Source organism: Ranitomeya variabilis, chromosome 2 (genome assembly GCF_051348905.1).
Source record: "Ranitomeya variabilis isolate aRanVar5 chromosome 2, aRanVar5.hap1, whole genome shotgun sequence".
In the NCBI taxonomy this organism is placed as follows: Eukaryota; Metazoa; Chordata; class Amphibia; order Anura; family Dendrobatidae; genus Ranitomeya; species Ranitomeya variabilis.
In genome coordinates, this window is record NC_135233.1 from 908,555,616 (window position 1) to 908,582,343 (window position 26,728).

General features: G+C 45.2%; 1 protein-coding gene across 10 annotated transcripts in view; it reads left to right on the forward strand.

Annotated features, from left to right (window-relative positions):
* Nucleotides 1–26,728, forward strand: part of TNIK (TRAF2 and NCK interacting kinase) — a 342,780-nt gene that overhangs the window by 293,181 nt on the left and 22,871 nt on the right. For 8 of the 10 annotated variants that reach the window (XM_077290529.1, XM_077290535.1, XM_077290538.1 and 5 more), the window contains 5 exons: nt 4,733–4,911; nt 5,762–5,870; nt 11,082–11,246; nt 23,797–23,935; nt 26,541–26,711. In XM_077290529.1, coding sequence (XP_077146644.1) covers nt 4,733–4,911; nt 5,762–5,870; nt 11,082–11,246; nt 23,797–23,935; nt 26,541–26,711 — 763 coding nt within the window. The remainder of the gene's footprint in view (nt 1–4,732; nt 4,912–5,761; nt 5,871–11,081; nt 11,247–23,796; nt 23,936–26,540; nt 26,712–26,728) is intronic. The other 2 variants (XM_077290531.1, XM_077290534.1) reach the window with 2 other exon arrangements.

Below are 26,728 nucleotides of genomic sequence, written 5' to 3' on the forward strand. Positions count from 1 at the left end.
CAATGACCATCTGGATGATCCATTGGCACGAAGGTGAAGGTCATGTGGTCAGATGAGACTAAACTAGAACTTTTTGGTATCTACTCCACTCGCCGTGTTTGGAGGAAGGAGAAGGATGAGTACAACCCCAAGAACACCATCCCAACCATGAAGCATGGTGGGTGAAACATCATAATTTGGGGGTGGTTTTCTGCAAAGGGGACTGGACTACTGCACTGTGTTGAGGGGAGGATGGATGGGGTCATGCATCGTGAGATTTTGGCCAGCAACCTCCTCAGTAAGAGCATGGAAGATGCATAGTGGCTGGGTCTTCCAGCATGACAATGACTCGAAACACCCAGCCAGGGCAACTATAGAGTGGCTCCGCAAGTAGCATTTCAAGGTCCCAGAGTGGCCTAGCCAGTCTCTAGACCTGAGCCCAATAGAAAATCTTTTTTTAGGGAGCTGAAACTCAAGGTTGCCCAACGACAGCCCTGAAATCTGAAAGATCTGGAGAAGATCTCTATGGAGGAGTGGGCCAAAATCCCTGGTTTAGTTTGTGCAAACTTGGTTGAAGATAAAAATTAAAGACCTCTTCATTCCTTGTGGGTGGGAAAACTTGCAAAATCAGTGGTTTATTAAATACTTATTTTCCCCACTGTGTACGTGTGTGTATGTATGTATGTATGTGTGTATATATATATATATATATATATATATATATATATATATATATATATATATATATATATATATATATCTAATATATAAAGCTGAATGTGTGTGTGTGTGTATGTATGTATGTATGTATGTATGTCCGGGATTGGCATCTGAACCGTAGCAGCTACAGCCACAAAATTTTGCACAGTCACACGTCTGGACCCCGAGAGCGTCATAGGCTATGTTGTGAGGTGAAATTTTAACCCCGCGCTTTCCAATTCACCAAACAATTTTGCCCCTATCTACATAATGGGGAAAAAGTGAAAGGAAAAGTGTTGGAGGCGTCGCAGCTACAGGCACAAAATTTTGCACAGTCACACGTCTGGACCCTGAGAGCGTCAAAGCTATATTGTGAGGTGAAATTTTAACCCCGCGCTTTCCAAGTCACCAAACAATTTTGCCCCTATCTACATAATGGGGAAAAAATGAAAGGAAAAGTGTTGGAGGCAAATTAACAGCTGCCAGATGTGAACAAGGGGGACTTAAAGAATGACAGCGATGGCACCAAAGAGTATATACTGTACAGTTGCTAAGGTGGGGCCCCAACATGGGATAATCACACCACCACGGGGATATGAACACACACACAAAATGCGCCACACACTACCACGTGCTCGAACACATATACCACCCTCAGTGCACATTTCACCACACATACACCAACCTCGCCACATAAAAGTAGAAACACAAAAGTCGCCGCTCAAAACTCGCCACGCGCAAAACTCTCCACATGCAAAACTCGCCACACGTGCAAAACTCGCCACACGCAAAACTTGCACACGCAGAAAAATTGCCACACGCAGAAAAATTGCCACATGCACAAAAGTTGCAACACATGCAAAAGTTGCCTCACACAAAACTTGCACATACTCAAAAGGCACCACACATAAAACTCGCCACGCGCAAAACTCGCCATGCGCAAAACTTGCTGCACACAACTTGCTACACTAACCTGTCACATGCAACTCGACACACAAAAAGTTGCTACACGCATGTCGCCACACAAAACTCATCTCACAAAAGTCCCTACATGCATGTCGCCACACGCAACTCAACACACACAACTTGACACACGAAACTCGCCCTAAAACACACACAAGTCTGGTATCCTTCAAAAATAAAAATCTGATTAATAAGCAGACAAACTACAAGAGCAACAAATGTACCATATAGGAATCCGGCAGCTGTCAGTCACATGACCAGTCTATTATGTGTATGTGTGAGCTAATATATACTGCCAGGGGGTGGGCTTACTGTTGGCTGGGGATTTATCAGGCTGCCATTTTAGCTTACAAATACTGAGGTAAAAATACTGACCAAATAACGTGTGAACGAGGGCTAATACAGGAGGAGATGGCATACAGCTATATACTATATACAGGAGATGACACACAGGTATATACTATTTACAGGGGAGATGACACACAGGTATATACTATATACAGGAGGAGATGACACACAGATATATACTATATACAGGAGAGATGACACACAGGTATATACTATATAGAGGAGGAGATGACATACAGGTACATACTACATACAGGAGGAGATGACATACAGGTATATACTATATACAGGAGGAGATGACACACAGGTATATACTATATACAGGAGCAGATTACCTACAGGTATATAGTATATACAGGAGGAGATGACACAGGTATATGCTATGTATAGGAGGAGATGACATACAGGTATATACTATATACAGGAGATGACACACAGATATATACTATATATAGGTGAGATGACACACAGGTATATACTATATACAGGAGATTACATACAGGTATATCTAATATATAAAGCTGAATGTGTGTATGTATGTATGTGTGTATGTCCGGGATTGGCATCTGTACCGTCGCAGCTACAGCCACAAAATTTTGCACAGTCACACGTCTGGACCCCGAGAGCGTCATAGGCTATGTTGTGAGGTGAAATTTTAACCCCGCGCGTTCCAATTCACCAAACAATTTTGCTCCTATCTACATAATGGGGAAAAAGTGAAGGGAAAAGTGTTGGAGGAAAATTGACAGCTGCCAGATGTGAACAATGAGGACTTAAAGAATGAGAGCGATGGCGACAAAGAGTATATACCGTACAGTTGCTAAGGTGGGGCCCCGACATGGGATACTCACCACACACGGGGATATGAACACAAACACAAAATGCGCCACACACTACCACGTGCTTGAACACATATACCACCCTCAGCACACATTTCACCACACACACACACCAACCTCGCCACATAAAAGTCGAAACACAAAAGTCACCACTCAAAACTCGCTACATGCAAAACTCGCCATATGCAAAACTAGGCTCACGCAAAACTCGCCACACGTGCAAAACTCACCTCATGGAAAACTCACCTCATGCAAAACTTGCACACACAGAAAAATTGCCACATGTACAAAAGTTGCACCACATGCAAAAGTTGCCTCACACAAAACTTGCACATACTCAAAATGCACCACACATAAAACTCGCCACGCGCAAAACTCGCCATGCACAAATCTTGCTGCACACAACTTGCTACACTAACCTGTCACATGCAACTCAACACACAAAATGTTGCTACACGCATGTCGCCACACAAAACTCATCTCACAAAAGTCGCTACATGCATGTCGCCACACGCAACTCAACACACACAACTTGACACATAAAACTCGCCCTAAAACACACACAAGTCTGGTATTGTCCTTCAAAAATAAAAATCTGATTAATAAGCAAACTACAAGAGCAACAAATGTACCATATAGGAAATACGGCAGCTGTCAGTCACATGACCTGTCTATTATGTGTATGTGTGAGCTAATATATACTGCCAGGGGGGAGGGCTTCCTGTTGGCTGGGGATTTATCAGGCTGCCAATAGCAACCAATCACAGCTCAGCTTCTATTTTGCTACAGTTAATTAACCTGAGCTCTGATTGGTTAATATAGGCAACAAAGACATTCTCAGTATAACAAAGCTAATATATGTTGTGAAATGCTTCTATTTGCTTAGTTTTTGCCTTTTAATAATTACATTTCTATCTATTTGTTTTGTGGTTTTTGTGTGCAGAATAAATTTTTGTTAACACATTCTATTTTGCTAACAGCAGTCATTAACCCGGGCGAAGCCGGGTAGTACAGCTAGTATATATATATATATATATATATATATATATATATACATATATATATATATATATGTATATATATATATAACAAATAAATATATATTTTTTTTATTTGAGTTACCTATGTAATTAGCTTAGTTAAATCTTGCATCCTAGAAGAGGCTCTTTGCAGAAAATGCCTATAGAAAGTAATGCAAACCTTTGGTCTGTTTGGAAATTGCTGAATGCAGTAATTTTAAATACTTTTTTCTCCTTAAACCCTGATCGAATGCATTGGCGGCGATATTGGTCACAAATATAGGGGGAAATGGTAAGACCAATGCTGTGTTTTGTCTTTTGCATGTTTTTTTCACAGATTCAGCAAATCCATCTTCGGCAGAGTTCTCATGCTTTTTCACGAATTCACCTACATTGCTTTATAAGCATGACCTGTATACACAGAACTATCCACGCTGCCTGTGATGTCCCGGTTGGGAAATGACGCTGTCTTATAATCATGGCTTATTCATAGTAAACTGGGAAAAATTATTTGCAAATTTAGATTTTGAATTAAAGCCAATAAAAAGTTAATTTAAAAGATTACTACATTGTAACAGCTGAAAATAATGCCTATTTTCCAGCTTACTATGACAGAATATTTTGAAACTTCACAAAAATGTATATCCATCTGTTCTATGCAATAGATACATAGTTGTAAAGAAGTCAGTAATGGAATAACCTGTCTTGTAATGTTACCTCTGCCTTATACATTGTCTTTGTGTCTGACAGCGATGTGCGTAATTTTCTTGTCTGGCTGTTTCCTCATTGGTTATGGCAAAGTGTAACCCTCGCTTTTGGGACGATAGCCCCTCCATTCTCCTTTTTGATTGATGTGGGGATATAAATATCTGTATCCTTTTGCAGGACTTGACTGCGTTGGCAAAGGAGCTGAGAGAACTTCGCATTGAGGAGACCAATCGACCAATCAAGAAGGTGACAGACTATTCGTCATCCAGTGAAGAGTCTGAGAGTAGTGAAGAGGAAGATGGTGGGAGTGAGACTCAGGATGGAACTGTGCCAGTGAATGACATCCCACGTCTTATGTAAGCTCTGTTACCGTGTACTTGCACATTAATGTACTCTTCTCTTGTAGGAGAGCAGAATGTTCTTTAAGGAAGTCACTTTCTTAAAGCCGCACATTGCCTAATGTATAATAGCGCCATACAGGCTATTATTAAAGAATAGTGTAATTTCTGTTGCTGCCATCTTGATTATTTCTTCCTCTCTGACGATATATTTACAGTGTATTCGTTTACAAATAAAAGTTATTGTATATGGTTAACGTATATAATACTGCAGGATATGTTAAGAGGAAAGCGTGAGCTGTCTAAAAGGGAAGGGGGGGGCGGGTTGGGTAAGGGGGGTTAAGAGTGGGGAAAATGGAAATTTATGTCTTAATGTGAAATTTTTTATTGGACTCTTATATTTAGTAAAAAACATTTGAGTAAAAAAATGGTCTTCGTTGCCTATAGTGATCAATCATAGCACAGTTTTCATTTGTCAAGAGCAGAATACAGAGTGAAAGCGGTCATCCTGTAGTTCACAGAAAGTCGGAGACTAACCTCCTGCCAACACATGAGAGCACGTAAAGGACTGGTAGTCAGATACTCCTAGTGGGAACATGTATGAATGAAAGTTAATGGCGATTAAGCAAATTACACAGTTACAATATTACTTGTGAGTTAGCATTATAGTGTGGGCAAAGCAAAACCATTGCTGGAGAGCTGCTGTAGGGGCAACGATGCGCTTTGTAGGAAATGCTGATTAGTGTTATACATTGAGAATGTCTACAACATTTCTATTGACCTGTTCAAGTGATTTGTTTCTGTTCAGACTTGGATCCCGCGTACCATAGTCACCAGTGACGTGACCTCTTGTTCTTTTCTTGTGTAGACCTACTGTGAATAATGAGCCATATAACACAGGGACGCCAAATGTTGAAAACTCCCAATCAGAATCATTCAGAAGTAGCTCAAGGGAAGGGACTTTAATGATTCGAGAGGTAAGAAATTAAATTCTGTATTATTCTCACTTAATATTTTTCACTGGGATCACCGAGCTGGCTGGGACACTTAGTGAGAGCCTGTCATCAAGATTTTATACTCCAAACTAAAGGCATGTATATAAAGGCTCTAAGGGCTCACTCACACCGGCGTATAACATCCGATCATTCTCACATGTGAGAGGATTGTATGCAATGTGCAAATGACCCTTGGCTCAAGCTCTGCTGCGTACGGGAGTCCAGGGTCATTTTACTGTGATCTGAGTCTCTCACACGTAAGAGTCGGATCACAGCTGCGGAGAAGGTGGAGAACTTAGTTTCTCCATATTCTCCATTCTGTGAGTAGGTCGTATATCTTACTGCACTCCAATATTTTCCACACACCCATAGACTGGTATGGGTGCGCGCCATACAATATACATTGCCAATCACCACATGCATCAATTTTTTTTCATACCAGCTTGGCATGAGATAAAAATTGCTGGTCCGCATTCATCCGAGATGTACGCTGGCTACCCTCCAGTGTGAACAAACCCTAATGCTGGGTAAATCCTTTCCTTCTCGTACAAATTTGTTTTATTGATTTAGAGAAATCCATAGTTGAAATTGTATTATAATGAGCTGCAAGTGCAGAGGACGAGCAATGCTTCATCTCTGCCTATTCCTCACCTACTGCCTGCCCCCTGTCTGACACTCGGAGACAGGCGGTGAATAGGGAGAGAGGCAGGAGAGCTGTAAGTGCAGAGGACGGGCAATGCTTCATCTCTGCCTATTCCTCACCTACTGCCTGCCTCCTGTCTGACACTCGGAGACAGGCGGTGAATAGGGAGAGAGGCAGGAGAGCTGTAAGTGCAGAGGACGGGCAATGCTTCATCTCTGCCTATTCCTCACCTACTGCCTGCCTCCTGTCTGACACTCGGAGACAGGCGGTGAATAGGGAGAGAGGCAGGAGAGCTGTAAGTGCAGAGGACGGGCAATGCTTCATCTCTGCCTATTCCTCACCTACTGCCTGCCTCCTGTCTGACACTCGGAGACAGGCGGTGAATAGGGAGAGAGGCAGGAGAGCTGTAAGTGCAGAGGACGGGCAATACTTCATCTCTGCCTATTCCTCACCTACTGCCTGCCTCCTGTCTGACACTCGGAGACAGGCGGTGAATAGGGAGAGAGGCAGGAGAGCTGTAAGTGCAGAGGACGGGCAATGCTTCATCTCTGCCTATTCCTCACCTACTGCCTGCCTCCTGTCTGACACTCGGAGACAGGCGGTGAATAGGGAGAGAGGCAGGAGAGCTGTAAGTGCAGAGGACGGGCAATGCTTCATCTCTGCCTATTCCTCACCTACTGCCTGCCTCCTGTCTGACACTCGGAGACAGGCGGTGAATAGGGAGAGAGGCAGGAGAGCTGTAAGTGCAGAGGACGGGCAATGCTTCATCTCTGCCTATTCCTCACCTACTGCCTGCCTCCTGTCTGACACTCGGAGACAGGCGGTGAATAGGGAGAGAGGCAGGAGAGCTGTAAGTGCAGAGGACGGGCAATGCTTCATCTCTGCCTATTCCTCACCTACTGCCTGCCTCCTGTCTGACACTCGGAGACAGGCGGTGAATAGGGAGAGAGGCAGGAGAGCTGTAAGTGCAGAGGACGGGCAATGCTTCATCTCTGCCTATTCCTCACCTACTGCCTGCCCCCTGTCTGACACTCGGAGACAGGCGGTGAATAGGGAGAGAGGCAGGAGAGCTGTAAGTGCAGAGGACGGGCAATGCTTCATCTCTGCCTATTCCTCACCTACTGCCTGCCTCCTGTCTGACACTCGGAGACAGGCGGTGAATAGGGAGAGAGGCAGGAGAGCTGTAAGTGCAGAGGACGGGCAATGCTTCATCTCTGCCTATTCCTCACCTACTGCCTGCCCCCTGTCTGACACTCGGAGACAGGCCACAGGCAGTGAATAGGGAGAGAGGCAGGAGAGCTGTAAGTGCAGAGGACGAGCAATACTTCATCTCTGCCTATTCCTCACCTACTGCCTGCCCCCTGTCTGACACTCGGAGACAGGCCACAGGCAGTGAATAGGGAGAGAGGCAGGAGAGCTGTAAGTGCAGAGGACGGGCAATACTTCATCTCTGCCTATTCCTCACCTACTGCCTGCCCCCTGTCTGACACTCGGAGACAGGCCACAGGCAGTGAATAGGGAGAGAGGCAGGAGAGCTGTAAGTGCAGAGGACGAGCAATGCTTCATCTCTGCCTATTCCTCACCTACTGCCTGCCCCCTGTCTGACACTCGGAGACAGGCCACAGGCAGTGAATAGGGAGAGAGGCAGGAGAGCTGTAAGTGCAGAGGATGAGCAATACTTCATCTCTGCCTATTCCTCACCTACTGCCTGCCTCCTGTCTGACACTCGGAGACAGGCCACAGGCAGTGAATAGGGAGAGAGGCAGGAGAGCTGTAAGTGCAGAGGACGAGCAATGCTTCATCTCTGCCTATTCCTCACCTACTGCCTGCCTCCTGTCTGACACTCGGAGACAGGCCACAGGCAGTGAATAGGGAGAGAGGCAGGAGAGCTGTAAGTGCAGAGGACGAGCAATGCTTCATCTCTGCCTATTCCCCACCTACTGCCTGCCCCCTGTCTGACACTCTTGAGACAGACGTTGAATAGGGAGAGAGGCAGGAGAGCTGTAAGTGCAGAGGATGGGCAACACTTCATCTCTGCCTTTTCCTCACCTACTGCCTGCCTCCTCTCTGACACTCGGAGACAGGCAGCGAATATGGAGAGAGGCAGGACCTGTCTTGTCCTGAATGACACAGCCGACCCACTGATTTAGATTGACTGTGTAGTGCTCTATTCCCGATGTGGTGATGCCACAGGGAAAGTGAACACTTGCTGCCAAGTTTCCCCGCAGATTATTGCTCCCAATAGGGGAACTCCTTTTGTCACCAGTTTACTGTCCAGGAAGCCTACTAACAAAGGTTCCCTGGAGGTGAACCCCTTTAAAGGGGATCTGTCATCAAAATTCACAAAAATCCTGTGTTATTGAATATATCTTTTGAGGGTGGTACATTTACTTCCAAAATCCATGTGTGAGTGGCTGTATAATCCTGCTTGAAGGCCGCACACTCATATTAAAATAGAATCGCCCGTTTGAACCTCTTCCTGTGTAACGTGTATTTTCAAAGAAAAGATACCTGTTTCATCTGGTCTAAGACAGGAGACTGGAACAGAAAACACTGATAAGACAGTAATGTAATGTGAATGAAGATCGCCCTTCACCAGTGACATTACAGATTCTTGTCATATTTCTAGTTTTGATTTAACTTTTCTTCGATCGCTGGAAAACAGCCAAGACGTGTGAGTGGAAAGGCACAGCCATCTCCTAGAAGATTGATTTTCAAGTCTCTTATTGCCTTTGTGAATTTTTCCTAATAAATCATTGCATAGTTTATGTAAATGGAAAGAAAAGTCTCCAGACTGTCAGCAATCTGGCAAAATAATGAGTGCCAAGAAATATATGATAAAAATATTTAATGCTATCCAGCCTATGCTCCTCTGCACTATGCATGTGTGGGGGCTGCCCACAGAATCAGGGTCTTCAGCTTGTCATTAAATAATTGTCAACCCTGCTAGTGCCTGTAGGAAAGGAATCCGGCATAGCTGACACCACAGATCATTTGCTACTTGTGGATTCCTCATTTCATCCTGGAAAGGTTTAGATCTGAGTTTCCTATTTTTGTGTAGAATTAATAGTAATGGGAGGTCTTTATGGGCCATGTGGCTCCCTACATGTCTTCTGCTGCTGGGACTGTTGTGCCAAGATGCATTAATCCAGCTTTGCACCTTGGGAATTCAGTCTTGAAGAATAAATCCTTTCTCAATACTAAAATCTGTATTATGCCCCCTCCTACTATTATGCACCATAGATGGATTACTCTCATGGATTACACTAGTTAAGGGATCCCCTTCAACGTCTTATTCCAGCCTAGACGGATGTGTAAGGGTCTAAAGGGTGCCGTTCATTGTAATGCTGTATAATGTGCTGAGAATATCAGGATGCATGGGAGGTCCATCTTTGGCGCCTGACGCAATGTCCTGAATATGGTGGTGGTAACAGGATTTGTAGAATATTTTACCTCAGAAATTTGCTGAATTGTCTTCCATGACTTATGATCGGCCTTCCCTACCTGCAGGTAGCATGAATGCCTAGGCTGCTGAAAGGGAACCTGGCATGTAAAATAATGCTTTTGACCTTCAGATATAGGGTTAATCTGCAGGTTAATAGTGTTCTGACACAGTGTGGTGCCAGCATTGAGATCCCCACTGCCGAGAGGATATGAAGTTTATTCCCCATGGGGTGGCGTCGGCACTTTTCAGTCACCACTCTGTGTATAGAGAGTGGGGGCTGTGACCGCCCCCTGCACTGACTGACAGCAGCTCAGTATTCGACACAGCTGTCAGTCAGTGCCGGGGACACGGTTACAGCTGCCACTCTCTATACACAGAGCGGTGACTGAAACTGCTACCCGTGACTGAACCCCTGAAAGCCGCCAGAGGTATAAAGTTAATTTCTTCCCAGCAACTCTCAGTTCAGGCGCCGCACTGTGTCAGAACCCTAGTAACCTGCAGATTAACCCGAAATCTGCAGTATTTTACATGATCAGTTCCCGTTAAGAGATGAGAGGTAAAAGGTTGGTGTTTGGAGATGACCGTGCTGCTGTAGAAGATGGAAGGTTCCACAATATGAGGTAGGCGCAAGTAGCTTATTACGTGTTTTTGGTTCATACCGAACAATGTTATGATTTATTTTGAAAACAGGCTTGGTTTGAACCAGAAATGCATTATGAAGCTACTTGTAACTACCTCAGAGTATTGACTCTTCCATCTTCTACAGCAGCACGTCATCTCCAAACACCAACCTTCTACCTTTCCTCCGTTTATATGCAGAAGAAGTGAATCTTCTATCTGCTGGCACGACTGCAGCAGCTAATCTGAACACCGTCTTATGTTGGAGTGGTGTGAGCACCTTTCACCCCCACCCTACTTCTACCACAGAGTGTCACCCTATGTGCTCTTGCCTCCTTTCTTTCTTCTTTTTTTAGGTTGTATGTTTACTTTATGTTTCTGTTTTAGACTTTTCTAGTAGTGTTTCTAAAAATCTAACTTGCATGATATGTTCAAGCTAAGCATTTTTAATGTAATTTTCCATGCACTTTCTTTCGTATCTCCGCAGACATCTGGAGATAAAAAACGCTCTGGCCATGCAGAAAGTAATGGTTTTGCCGGTCATATAAATCTCCCTGACTTAGTTCAACAGAGCCACTCTCCGGTGGGTACTCCAACTGAGGCTTTAGGGAGAGGTTCAACGCATGCACAGGAAATGGAGACTGGGACTGAAGTAGGTGGTGGCACTACCAAACTAACCTTAACGCTTGGTGGCTAGCTGGTTGGGAGTATTAATTCTGGTGTAACTACATAAAAGACCATATTTTTCTAACCTTATTAGTACATGCTAATACCTGAGAAAACTGAACTCTGATCTAAAATATTAACCCATCGGTTGCATATGCATTCATCAACCTGACTGTGCTATGCCGGCATGTCCTGCCTTTGCTGTCTATTGATTATGCTGCCTAGGTTCTAACATTTAGGTGAGGATCAGGAGCAAAGTGTGCCCTCATAGTGACCAGTCATAACTGAATCATACCTTCTGTACATTAGACTTTGTACACCTTCGAACACTTTTTATTATAGCATTACATAGATTATTTGCAATTTTTTTTATATACACTGCAAGCTTTCTTGTTCTCTCTGATCGGCTCAGTTTGCAGTCTGTCCCTCTTGAAGCTAATCTCAGCTCAAATTTAAAAAAAAAAATCATATTCTTTAGACTATTTAGACGCACCCCAGGAGTTGACAACTGAAAAAAAAATATTTCTGAAAAAATAAAACTATCCTGTTGGCCTAAGTAAGTGGAGGCGTTGATGTCACTTATTGTGGTGATGTTTTTGAACAGCTGAGGGTTTGCTCGTAGGGTGAGACACTATAATAAATGCAGTGGAATCAGAGGCGTAGCTAGGGTTTTGGCTCAGGGGGGGCGAAGCTTCTGAGTGGGCCCCTAACCAGGTAACCTTGATTACAACTCGGTGACTCGCCCTAATACTGGAGGAGAATCTCAGCAGATGACCGCGCTGTTACTGAAGATAATCTCTATATAAAGACCAATATGGATATTACCGCCATATGGTCAGTGGTAGATACCAGCCCTGCAGAACATAGATCACATCACAGTTACAGATAATGTCTTACCGCTGACGTCCTTTCTGATGGAATCGTTCATTTTTCCTGTCTTTTCCATCTGGCCCAGACTGACATGACAACTTCTTCCAGCTACAACTCGTCTGCAGAGAATACAACAAAGACACGTTTCACTTCTCATATTCCAGCCCCATCACCATCTATTCCCAACCTGCACAAACTCCTCATCCTACTGATACCCCAATAGTGAGCCCCTGCTGCCGTATGTGTCCCTATTACTGCACCTGATACCCCAATACTGAGCCGCTGCTGCCGTATGTGTCCCTATTACTGCACCTGATACCCCAATAGTGAGCTGCTGCTGCTGTATGTGTCCCTATTACTGCACCTGATACCCCAATACTGAGCTGCTGCTGCTGTATGTGTCCCTATTACTGCACCTGATACCCCAATACTGAGCCGCTGCTGCCATATGTGTCCCTATTACTGCACCTGATATCCCAATACTGAGCCGCTGCTGCCGTATGTGCCCCTGTTACTGCACCTGATACCCCAATACTGAGCCGCTGCTGCCGTATGTGTCCCTATTACTGCCCCTGATACCCCAATACTGAGCCGCTGCTGCCGTATGTGCCCCTATTACTGCATCTGATACCCCAATACTGAGCCGCTGCTGCCGTATGTGTCCCTATTACTGCACCTGATATCCCAAAACTGAGCCGCTGCTGCCGTATGTGTCCCTATTACTGCCCCTGATACCCCAATACTGAGCCGCTTCTGCTGTATGTGTCCCTATTACTGCAGCTCATACCCCAATACTGAGCCGCTGCTGCCGTATGTGTCCCTATTACAGCTCCTGATACCCCAATACTGAGTTGCTACTGCCGTATGTGTCCCTATTACTGCCCGATACCCCAATACTGAGCTGCTGCTGCCGTATGTGTCCCTATTACAGCTCCTGATACCCCAATACTGAGCTGCTGCTGCCGTATGTGTCCCTATTACTGCACCTGATACCCCAAAACTGAGCCGCTGCTGCCGTATGTGTCCCTATTACTGCCCCTGATACCCCAACTGAACCGCTGCTGCCATATGTTTCCCTATTACTGCACCTGATACCCCAATACTGAGCCGCTGCTGCCATGTGTCCCTATTACTGCCCCTGATACCCCAATACTGAGCCACTGCTTCTGTATGTGTCCCTATTACTGCACCTGATACCCCAATACTGAGCCGCTGCTGCCATATGGGTCCCTATTACTGCACCTGCTGTGTGGTTCTCTGTGCCCTCTAAATCCTAAAGCAACTCTCTACAATATAGTAATGCCATGTGCAAGTGCCCTAGAAAACCGTGCCCATATTTTGCCCCTAGAAAGTAATAATGCCCTGTGTGCCCCTTTGATAGCCACAGTAATCTGAGTTCCCCTATAACAATAAGTGCCCACTTTACATTTAATAAAGTCCTGAGTCTCCCCCCTTGTACAGCTCCCCTATACACAGCATGATGCTCTCTTATACACAGTATAATGCCCCCTCACTGTATAGTACCACCCACACAGTATACTGACCCCTTAGTAGCCCCCAAACTGATGGCTCCAACAATGTTAATGACCCCCACACTGTAATCTCCATACTGTATGATGGCCCCCTAGATAGCCTCCATATACAGTAGCATAATGCACCAAATAGTCCACAATATAGTATAATGCACTACCCATAGGCAGACTCTATAGCATACGGCAGCCCCCATAGGCAGACCCTGTAATAAGGCAGTACGGGAAGAAATGAGGAATCCAGCTCAACGAGATGGTGAAAAAACTCTTTTCTTTATTCACTTGAAAAATGTGTTCAGTGGAGGATAAAAACATCAGCGATTACAGAGAATAAAATGCAATATCGATAAGGCAGTACCCCCATAGGCAGACTCTGTAGTATAAGGCAGCACTCCCATAGTCAGACCCTGTAATAAGGCAGCACCCCTATAGGCAGCCCCTGTAATAAGGCAGCACCCCCATAGACAGACGCTGTAATAAGGCAGCACCCCCCAATAAGGCGCGCGCCAATACAGTTACAGTAGCGTAGCTCCGGGTAGGCCCCCTCAGAGCACCGGGCCCGGGGCGCACGCACCCTCTGCCCCCCGGTAGCTACGCTACTGAGTGGAATGATTGACAGGTGGTGCAGAAATCAGCATGCAGTCTTGAGGTGGGCACTTGCTTGACGCTAGTGTGTGTTTTTTTGTGGTCCTGTATGGTTCTCTTTATATATCTGTACCTTTATGGGTTCCTAAGATAACGTTCCCTTTGGTCCCAGCTTTGCAGATAGGCCAAAACACCTGACTTGAACCCTGAGGTTGGCACAGCTTTGACATATCGTCTCTGACAAGGGCCAAAGTGCAGGGCACAGCAGGAGCACCGATGCACCCACTGCGGAGTTGTGCTGCTAGGTTGATGAGACGCCTTGTAGCAGGCAAAATGCTGCTTGCTGTTATCAAGTTGCAAAGGTATACAGAGATCCTGGCTTTACAAGAGTGCAGTACACGGCTGCTTGATCAGCTCTCCATACAGGGCTTTCAATGCTCATCTGTACCTGGTCCAAGAGAGGAAACTGATGATCATCCTGTTTGAGCACATAACATGCTGTGATCTACCCTCCTAAGCTGTCTATATGGGCATGTAGGTCATAGAAAGTTGCATAAACTGATGTGTTAAGGTACCGTCACACATTGAAATTTTCATCGCTGCGACGGCACGATTCGTGATGTCGCAGCGTCGTATAAGCATCGCTCCAGCGTCGTAGACTGCGGTCACACGTTGCAATCACGGCGCTGGAGCGATGCCGAAGTCCCCGGGTAACCAGGGTAAACATCGGGTAACTAAGCGCAGGGCCGCGCTTAGTAACCCGATGTTTACCCTGGTTACCAGCGTAAACGTAAAAAAACAAACAGTACATACTCACCCGTCGGTGTCCTTCAGGTCCCTTGCTGTCTGCTTCCTGCTCTGAGTGCAGCCGTACAGTGAGAGCAGAGCGCAGCACCGCTGTGATCTGCTCTCACTTTCCGGCCGGCACTCAGAGCAGGAAGCAGACGGCAAGGGACCTGAAGGACACCGAAGGGTGAGTATGTACGGTTTGTTTTTTTACGTTTACGCTTGTAACCAGGGTAAACATCGGGTTACTAAGCACGGCCCTGCGCTTAGTTACCCGATGTTTACCCTGGTTACAAGCGAAGACATCGCTGGATCGCTGTCACACACAACGATCCAGCAATGTCAGCGGGTGATCAAGCGATGAAAGAAAGTTCCAAACGATCTGCTACGACGTACGATTCTCAGCAGGGTGTCTGATCGCAGTAGCGTGTCAGACACAGCGATATCGTAACGATATCGCTAGAACGTCACGAATCGTAACGTCGTAGCGATGGAAATTTCAATGTGTGACGGTACCCTTAAAGGGGTTTTCTCACAAAGTACATTTTCATAGATCTTAGAATAAAAATAAGTTTCACAATTAGATGTGTTAAATAAAATGTTCCTGTGCGGAGATAATCTTATAAATGTGCCCCTGCTGTGTACTGTGTAATGGCTGTGTCTGACCGTACAGGAACATGGTCTGATCATACCACAGCTTCTAGGCAGTGGAGGAAGCAAAAGTGAATGTATTGACAGGACGGGATTGAAGCTGATTCTTTCTGTGAGGCTAAACATTTCACTATCTGTTTTTAAGCAATGTTTCTCTGTCGCCCATGATGGCACCACGGAGAGAGGGGATCCACCCACCAAGGACAGGAAACCTACAGATAAAAAGGCGGTACCACTCTCCCGCATCAGTTGGTTTCCTGTCCTTGATGGGAGACCTACAGACTTACCAGAAGAAGATCGTCGTGGGATTCCGGGGCCAATCGGTCCGACTCAGGCAGCGGGGGTCCCCCTGCCTCGGCTGGTGTGGTGACCCGAGGCGCCACCGCTGGGGCTAGTGGGCCTCTAGAGTGTGGCGGGGAGGTGACATGGAGTTCGCGGTCACCTCCCCAGGTAAGATGCAGCAGCGGCAACATCCAGGGGGGTCCCTCTGTGGTTGGCGGAGAAGAAGCGGCTCTCCCTCTGAAAAGCGTCAGCCTGCACACTGCATAGCCGGCTGGCGTGCAGGAACCCGCATTAAGGAGGCTACTAAGAGACCGGGAGCTCCGGTAGGGCAGCGTCTCATGCGCGCCATGCGCGGTGCCATCTTGGGCCACCTGCGCGTGCGCGGGATTTTGGAAAGCACGCGATAGCAACCCACTGCACAGGCGCCAGCGGACAGCACAGGCACCGCTCGAGGGGCGCTTCTGCGCAGGCTCCGGGAAAGTAACTCCTGCGCAGGTGCACATTTGAATCAAGCGGCGGGAATCACCGCTGCATAAAAAGGGGCTGCTCCAGCTGTCAGTGGGAAAGGAACCGCAGCACAAGCCACGGTACAAACCTCAGTACGAGCGCAGCACCAGTTGCAGCACCAGCCTCAGTACTAGCCGTAGCACCAGCTGCAGCAGCACAAGACGCAGCGCCAGCCGCAGCACTAGCCAGCCGCAGTACGAGCCACAGCCTGACAGCAGCCTACGTAAGGCCACGGCCTACAGTCAACTATGAGCGACCTGGCATCACCCTTACCAGAGTCACCACCACCACCATCATCGCCGCCGCAGCAGCAGCAGCAAAAACGGCGACAACAAAAAGGACACCAGGATATCACCGGTAAAGAACGCCAGAGGTCCCAGCATAGCAAGGAGTCCAGTACGGCGTTGGGGAAAAAGACAGATGCAGAGCATCCCCAACCAGTATTTATGGGTCCTTGAGGTGGTAAGTGATCTTCGTGAAAGTTAGAGACAGTAAGGGTATTATTTTTGTCTCTTTTTACTCTAGAGAAAGAAAAGCTTAGGGAAAACTAAGCAGAGGATTTGTGCCCTTTGTAGAAAAGGCCTTCCAATTACCTGGGAGAAGAGACTTTGTAATATATGTATACAGCAAACGGTTTCCGAGGGGCTTCCCGGGTTTGCAGCTGATCTTAAAACCCTGATTAAAAATCAGGTAGAAGACACCTTTAGATCTCTTAAAAGTGGAAAAAAACGGGGGAAGACTAGACACAGGTCCCCGTCTAATACAGACAGTGATGATGCGGACTCAGATTCATCTAATTCCTCCTCTTCTTCTTCATCATCTTCTTCTTCCTCTGGGGGTCACAGCTGTTTCCCCTTGGAAGACACCGAAGGCCTCATAAAAGCAGTCAGGAGCACTATGGGGTTAATAGACTCTCACCCCAAAAAGTCGGTTCAAGACATTATGTTCGGGGGTCTTGAGCAAAAGAAGAGGGCTTTTCCGCTTAATGAAACAATTTCCGCACTAATCAAAAAAGAGTGGAAAAAACCCGTAAGGCAGGCGTTAACACCAAAAAGAAAGTACCCTTTTGAGGATGAATCCTGCTCCTTTTGGGAAAAAGCCCCCAAACTAGATGTAGCTATATCTAAGGCATCTAAGAAATTCGCCCTCCCTTTTGAGGACATGGGGGTCCTGAAGGACCCTATGGACAAAAAGGCGGATGCCTTTCTCAAAAGTTCCTGGAAAGCAGCTGGGGGAGGCCTAAAACCAGCAGTAGCCACCGCATGCACGTCCCGTTCGCTAATGATTTGGTTAGACCAACTGGAGAGCCAGCTAAAGGGAAAAACATCCCGTGACTCCATACTGAGCACCTTGCCTGTATTAAGAGGGGCGGCCGCATTTTTAGCAGATTCTTCTGCTGATTCTATTAGATTAGCTGCTAGATCAGCAGTCTTCTCTAACGCGGCTAGGCGCGCCCTCTGGCTTAAGTGCTGGCCGGGGGAATTACAGACAAAATCTAAATTATGTACTATTCCTTGTGAGGGGGAGTTTTTGTTTGGCCCCACCCTGGATGACATTCTGGAGAAGGCGGGAGATAAAAAGAAATCTTTTCCCTCCCTGGGCTTCCCCGCTTTCGGAGCAAGAGGTTTTTCTGTAAAAAGCCAGGGAGAAGCCAGGGAAAATGGGAGGATAAGAAAAACAGAAATTCTTGTTTAACAAAAACCCCAACGACAACAAGAAACCTTCCCAATGAAGGTTGGCCCCAGGTGGGGGAGAGATTGTCACTCTTTCTCCCGGCCTGAGAAAAGATTACCTGCAGCCAATGGATCCTGGGCATAATAAAATCAGGGCTGAAACTAACATTCCTAAAAACCACTCGCCCCTCCTTTTCGATAACATCTCCAAGGTCTTCAGTGGAAGAGCAATTGGCATTGGAAAACTAGGTCATGGGACTTGTGGACAAGGGAGTTCTTCTGGAAGTTCCCCCACAAGAAAGAGGGCAAGGTTACTATTCCCCTCTATTTCTGAGAAAAAAAACGGATGGGTCGTACAGGACTATCATAAACTTGAAAAGCCTAAACAAATACCTAGAGGTTCAACCGTTGAAAATGGAGACAATAAAGTCATCTATAAAAATGCTGTTTCCTCGGTGTTTCATGGTAGTCCTGGACCTGAAGGATGCCTACTTCCCTATCCACATAGATCACCAGAGGTTTCTCAGGATAGCAGTTCATATCAGGGGGATATTATGTCACTTTCAATTTTCAGCCCTACCTTTCGGACTAGCAATAGCCCCGAGAATATTCACAAAACTAATTGCGGAGGTGATGGCTCATCTCAGAGAGCAAGACACCTTGATTGTACCATATCTGGATGACTTTTTGGTGATAGGCTCCTCTCCCCAACACTGCAGCAATCAGCTGGAAACAGTAACGAGATCTCTAGAGGAACTAGGCTGGCTCATAAACTTAAAAAAGTCCAGATTGGTGCCTTCCCAGGTCTAGGAATACCTAGGTCTCACTCTAGACTCTATAAAGGAAGAATGCCGGCTTCCCGGGAAAAAATTCAGAGAATAATAAGGCTAGTGTCCAAAATACAAGCTCTCCCCTCTATAACTCTACGTCAGGCTATGTCCCTCTTGGGATCCATGACTTCATGCATACCTGCGGTCCAATGGGCTCAGCTCCATTCAATGCCAACACCTTCAATGGCAGATTTTGTCAGAGGAGATCTCTCTGGGAGGGCATTTAGAAAGTCGGTTGAGATTATCTCCAAACACAACTCGGTCACTAATCTGGTGGGCATCGCAAAAGAATCTTTCCCAGGCAGTCCCGTGGGTAATCCCAATCTCAAAAATACTGACAACAGATGCAAGCCCCAACGGGTTGGGGGCTCATTTGGGCGACCTAGTAGCTCAAGGCACCTGGTCGAAGTCTCTGGAAAAAGAATCTTCCAATATGAAAGAACTTCTAGCGGTCAAGTTCTCCCTGCTGGAATTCTTGGGGGCCCTTCACTCTCACCACATCAGAGTCATGTCAGACAACAGGGTTGTAGTGGCATACCTAAATCGCCAAGGGGGTACTCGCTCCAAAAATCTGATGGAAGTAACCGAGGCAATCTTTCAAATAGCCGAGGGCAACCTTCTATCCCTGTCAAGTCTGCATATAAGGGGAGTGGACAATTACAAAGCGGACTTTCTGAGCCGCTCCAGTCTAAAAACAGGGAGAATGGGAGCTAAATCAGTCAGTATTTACCCAGATCACGGAAAAATGGGGGGTTCCCGACATAGACATAGACCTCTTTGCCAACAACACAAACAAAAAAGTAACCTCTTTCTGCTCCATAGCTCCTCGGGGGAACCCAGTAGCCCTGGATGCATTCCTGATCCCATGGCTACATCAGCTGGCTTATGCATTTCCCCCATTTTGCTCTGATTCCGGCAGTGCTGAGGAAGATTCGGGAGGACGGGGCTCATGTGATCTTAATATCCCCGTTCTGGCTGAAGAGACCTTAGTTCTCTTGGATGAGGAGAATGTCAATATCCGACCCGTGGGTACTCCCAGACCTTCCAGACTTACTCTCCCAAGGCCCGGTCAACCATCCACAAGTTATGAGCTTACACTTGACAGCCTGGCATTTGAGAGGAAGCTGCTAGAAGATAGAGGGTTTTCACCAGGGCTGGTATCCACTCTTTTACAAAGTAGGAAACCGGTTACAACAAAGCAATATGGGAAGATATGGAAAAAATTCCTGTCATCATCGGGCACCAAAATAGGGGAAGAGGTCCCCCTTAAAACCATATTAGAATTTTTACAAAACGGGTTGGAGATCGGTTTAGCCACGAGTACCCTGAAAGTCCATGTGGCAGCATTGGGAGCCCTGTTTAATTATGATTTGGCAGGAAATCGGTGGGTTTCAAGGTTCATCAGAGCAACAGGTAGATCGAGGCCACTTCCAATAAAAACTGCCCCTCAATGGGATTTAAATTTGGTCCTTAAAGAGCTGACTAAACCACCCTTTGAACCCTTGGAGGATGTCCCGTTAAAACTCCTATCCCTCAAAACATCCCTGCTAGTCGCCCTCACATCTGCTTGTAGAATTAGCGACATACAGGCACTATCTGCTAACCCTCCATACTCATAGTTTTTAGAGGATAGAGTTATTCTCAAAATAGACCCAGCATACCTCCCGAAAGTGGCATCCCGGTTCCACAGAACTCAAGAGATATCTCTTCCCTCCTTTTGTCCTAACCCTAAAAATAAAGAGGAGGAATCGTTACATATGCTAGATGTCAGGAGATGCCTCATGCAGTACATAGACGCCACCAGAGAAAGTAGGGAAGATGCCTCTCTTTTTGTGTGCTTTCAGGGTCCCCGAAAGGGGAAAAAAGCCTCCAAAGCCACTCTGGCGAGATGGATCACGGATGCTATCAGCCTGTCATACTCATCAAGTGGAATGTCCGTTCCAGGGGAGGTCAAGGCTCACTCAACGAGGGCAGTGGCAGCTTCTTGGGCGGAGAAGGCCGGAACTTCAATTGACCAGATATGTAGAGCTGCTACTTGGTCATCACCTTCCACATTCTATAGACACTATAGATTGGACCTTATCTCCTCTTCGGACCTTACCTTCGGTAAAAGGGTTCTGGAAGCGGTGGTCCCTCCCTGAATGTACAATCTATGAAATCTCTCCGTGGTGCCGTCATGGGCGACAGAGAAAAATATAGTTCTTACCGATAACAGTATTTCTCTAAGCCCATGACGGCACCTGTACATTCCCTCCCTTCACTTTTGGGTGTGCACGCTAATATAGTGCCATAGGTTATTTTATGATAGGTCACGCTTTATCTCAATTAAGTTAAGTAATATTGAAACTAATAAGCTGTTCCATAGTCTCCCATCGTTCTCTAGTAAACAACTGATGCGGGAGAGTGGTACCGCATTTTTATCTGTAGATTTCCTGTCCTTGGTGGGCGGATCCCCTCTCTCCGTGGTGCCGTCATGGGCTCAGAGAAATACCGTTATCGGTAAGAACTATATTTTTTGCCTCACAGAAAGAATTATCTATGATGCCATCCTGTAATGACTGTATCTTCTCTTCTGTGTCTTCCCTGCCTAGGAGCTGTGGTATGATCAGACCATGTTCCTGTACGGTCAGACACAGCCATTACACAGTACACAGCAGGGACACATTTATAAGATTATCTCAGTATAGGAACATATTTTTTAAGCACATCCAGTTGTGGAACTTATTATTCAAAGATCTATTGATTAAAATGTTGATTAAAATTAACTTTGTTTGTGGGAGAACCCCTTTAATATCTGTTATTTGATGTCCTTTTCCAGAGAGACCCACATTTTTCTTAATATGTGAATGAGTTGTTAAAGGTACCAAGTCAGCACAGAATGACTGCTCAGACCAAGTACAGGCGCTCGGTTCTTTATGGTGTGGCCAATCATTCATATACACCTTCCCACCTACTTGGTTTCCTTCTATCTCCACCTTTGTCTGGCTCTATGAAGCCAGAGCTGTAAATCAAAGAGGAGGAGGGTGGAGATAGGGGGAAACCAATCAGGTGACAAGGTGATTTAAATGATGGACCCTGCCGTGAAGCACCGAGTAGTGGGTCTTAGTTTGAGCAGTCATTCTGTGCTGACAGAGGAGTCTCTTTAAGATCTATGGGCCGGACACTGATCTCCCTGAGAATCTACCTCTAGACCTCATTTTAAATGAAAGGGGAGTTACAATTGTGAGACATGTAATTACTGGCAGTCTGATCTACATGAATACTGTAATGCCCCCTTTCATTTAAAGTAAGGTCCTGAAACAGATTCTGAGGGAGATCTATGAACCTACCTTAGATCTTAACAGCTTATTTACATATTAATAAAAACATTGATTTCCCTGGATAAGATAGTCGAATCACAGATATCAATGTATCATTTTAATCAACTTTATCTGACCTGCATGCCCATATAGACAGCTTCGGTGGGTTTATCCTCCTGACAGATTACCTTTATTGATTGGGTATGGTGCTGGTAGAGTGCTCTGCTTAACCATAAAAGTGAAGCGGTCACCAGGATTTGCCGATATGAGTTACGGCCACCACCTTTCAGGCCTGACATACAGCATTCTATAATGCTGTGTATCTGCCCCAACCCAACCAGGAAGAGAAGAAAAAGAGCTTTAATAATACTCGCCTGCGAGACTGTCCGATCCAAAGGATGTGGATGTTCTTGGTCCGGCACCTCCCATCTTATTGTGAAGCTGCCCTCTTTCTTGCTTTGTGTGGCTGACCCGTCCCTATGTCATCTGCACAGTCTCCCCGGCATCGCGCTCCGGTGTAGGTGTACTTGTCTTCCCTGTTGAGGGCAGATTAAAGTTCTGCAGTGCGCAGGTGTCGGGAAAGGTCAAAGAGCCCTGGCCCAGCATGTGTACTTCAGTACTTTGCTCTGCACTAGTCAAGGCAGAGAAGTACGCCTGTGCAGGGGCGTGATGCTGTGGAGGACATAGGAACATGAAGGAGGACGGCATCGCAAGAAGATGGGAGATGCCAGACCAAGAACATCCACACCACTCGGATAGGACCCACGCAGGTGAGTATAATAAAAGCTCTTTTTCTTCTCTTTCAGGTCGGGTTTTGGGCAGATATACAGAACATTACAATGCTGTAAATCAGGCCTGAAAAGTGGTGGCCTTATTGCATATCGTCTAATCCTGATGCCTGGTTCCCTTTCAGTAAGCAATCAAGTGGGTCTGGCACTGCAGACTACAAAATGACTTTTAAGTAAGAATATTTTTTCTTGTTAAAAAAAAAAAATAAAGGGTCTTTTAGTCCTAAAAATATGTTAAATAAATATCTCATTATATAGTCGGTTAAGGAGAAGTGGCTGCAGACAGAGCCATTAGAGTGGGCAGAATGAGATGCAGCAGCTTGCTCTGTAGTATATTACATGAAGGCTCTACAAGCCAGAAATTTTCAGCTGTTTTTCGATTACGAACGGTTATTACTCTGAACGTGAAATGGAAGCTCAAAGTTAGAGTATTGTTATTTTTACCTGTGTTTTTCTTTTTTTTTTTTTTTGTTGAAGTTTATATTTTGATAAAGCTACTCATACAGTGGAATAAGTGCGCAATGAAACCAATCAGGTACTAGAAAAATCATTGCAAGATATGTCACTGAAATAAACAGTAGAGATAAATAAGAGATTTTTTCTAGTGTACAGCGGACAGTCACTTGAGTGTATTTATTATAAAAATGCATTATTTTTATATAGTCATTTTAGCTTTACTTATGAATGTTCTGCTCTGAACGTTGTGGTTTGACGTATACTGCTTTAACCATTTTAGTATGGCATGGGAAGTACCACCAAATCATCCTTTACTCCATTTGTTGATCCAAGAGTTTACCAGACTTCACCCACTGATAATGACGATGATGATGATGACGATGATGATGACGATGATGATGAAGAGTCTTCTGCAACAGGTACTAGGGAAAAATGGTTTGTACTTAAATTGGTAATGGTCTTGTAGCAAACAGGTAGGTAGATAAGACGCCTTATTCCGGATCCTATTTATAATGGTTCATTGTGATGGCTTAGCCCATTTTATGCTGGGAAGAACTGACCGGATGATTGCTTCCTTTGTGGTGCAGGGTTACAATGGTCGGAATAAATAATAAATAAATTTATAACCTGTATTTCATAGACAGGACTCTCATGTTCTACAGTGTCCTTGTCTACAAATTAGGTATAATATAGTGCCTAATTGTTATCAGTGTATAGTTTCACAAAAAAAAAATTTCTGTGCAGCAATGCTTACAATTATACCACTCCCCGTGCATGCACTCGGCACATAGTACAAGTAAGGGCTCACTCACACAAGCGTATAAACCGGACAAGTGCAATGCAAGAAATCCTCTGACCAGTGTTGGTAAATAAGTCCGTGCTCATCTGCAAGTTTTTTTTCTCAGTTCGTATTGGACTGAGAAAAAAAATTGCTGCAATTGTCTACGAGAATTGGATTGTACTTACCAATAGAAGCCAATGGGTGCAAGAGAAAAATTGCACGGCACACGGACTATGCGCGTGCCGTCTGACTTTTACACACATCTCAAAGAAATGCAAAATTTGATCAGCCAAGTACAGTAAATTCACAGCCCAAACCGTTAGAATAGATAGATGTCATGTTGCAATTTAATGTCACAAGCCCCCTACATATAATAAACTAACACCCTTTAGTGCCTTTCATGTGAGTGTTTATCCTTATTTTACCCAGTAAATAAATAATTTTAAAAAATGGTGTGCGGTCCCCCTTATTCTTCATAACCAGCTAAGGGAAAGCAGACAGCTGTGGGCTGATATTATCAGACTGGGAAGGGTCAGATAACCATGGAGCTTCACAGCCTATTAATATCAACCCACAGCTGTTCATTTCCTTTGCTAGTTATCAAAAATTGGGGGGACCCTAAGAAAATGACATGAGATCCCCCCATTTATCAAAATTGGGGGGGGGGGGGGGGCAGGTAGTCAAAATAAATAAACACACACACTCAGAAAAGTCCTTTTTTGTAAAATTCACTCTCCGACAATTTCCCTCTTTTGCCCATTTATTTAAAAAAAATCCATATCAGTCCACCGTAATTCAAAAAATGGAGATCCCATGACTATCCCAGTCAGTTCACAGCTGCCGGGACTCGCGCTGCCCTCTGTGTGACCTGACAGCTATGAACTTAAGTAACCTTACTGATGTCACTGCTCGTCACTGCAACTGGCATTGGTGCATAACCGGCATTGGCTGTTGCTCCAGTCTATGGAGCTTCATTCTCTGAACGGGGCTCCATACACTTAATGAAGAAGATGAGGATCATCGTGGGACCTCCATTTTTTGGGATTACAGCTGATTGGTGAGGATTTTTTTTTTAATGGGTAAAAGAGAGAAATTGTTGGGGAGTGATTTTTACAAATAGAGGACTTTTCTGTGTGTATTCATTTCTTTTGACTATGGGGTGTCTGATAGACATCTCTCCATTACTAACCCCCAGGGCTTGATGTCAGCGACTGCTGCTGACATCAACCCCACAAACCCATTACCCCCACAAACCCATTACCCCAATTGCCAACGAATCAGGGCAATTGGGAAAAGCTGAGGCTAAACGACAAAACTGGCACAACTAATTTCTGGAGCGGCTGAGGATTCGTCTTTTTAGGCTGGGAAGGGGCCAATACCCATGGTCCTTCCCATCTTATTAATATCAGCCCCCAGTTGTCTGCTTAGTCTTTGCTGTTTTTTAAAAAATAGGGGGGACCCCATGTCACTTTTTTAGGTTCCCCTCTTTTTAATAACCAGTAAAGGCTAAGCAAACAGCTGGGGACCGATATTAATAGCTATTAAGGTCTATGGATATTGGCCCTTTCCCAGCATAATAAGACAAGCCCTAAGCTATGTGCTTTTCCTTGGCTGGTTATTAGCAATAGGGGGGACCACTCACCATTTTTTTTCATTTATTTGTTCGCTAAATACATGTATAATAAAATACACACACATGGCACTAATGATGTATCTCACGGACATCTTTCTATCATAATTATATATGTTTGTATATAAGATTGCTTTATTAGGTGGAAAACTAGCTTTAAATTACATAGAGAATTGCAGTATGTAAAAGATTGTTAAAATCAACAAAATCTCAATAACAAGAAAAACAACTAAAACCACCTGTGCTTTGTAAGGTTTCTATCCTGTACCATTTGAAAAGAAGCAGTGCGGACTGTCCTTCTTCCTGGTTGAATGACGATAGGCATTTTGTTTTGTTTTGTTCTTTTGTTGTGCTTGAAGTTTTATTTCTTTATCTCCTTTCCCCTAAGAAAGTGAATGTGAAAATACGGGCTACCAACATTTCGGCACACCAGTTCTTGCTACTCTACATAACCCTTGGATAGGTAATTTTGGGTTACGAGAGTTACCAACACCTGGTGTGCCAAAGGTTGCAATGCCCAGTATGAATTGTCCAATACTGAGATTTGTGACAGAACACGCATGCTCCATTTTCTTATTCTTTTTTTGCTGAATGAAGAGAGTGTTTTTTTTAGCCCTGTTTACTAGCGAACTGCTTAGACAAGAACAAGCCAAGCTGAATGAGGCCAGAAAAATATCTGTGGTAAACGTGAACCCTACCAATATTCGTCCTCACAGCGATACTCCAGAGATCCGGAAATACAAGAAACGCTTTAATTCTGAGATACTTTGTGCAGCATTATGGGGTGAGTGACTGTTACTT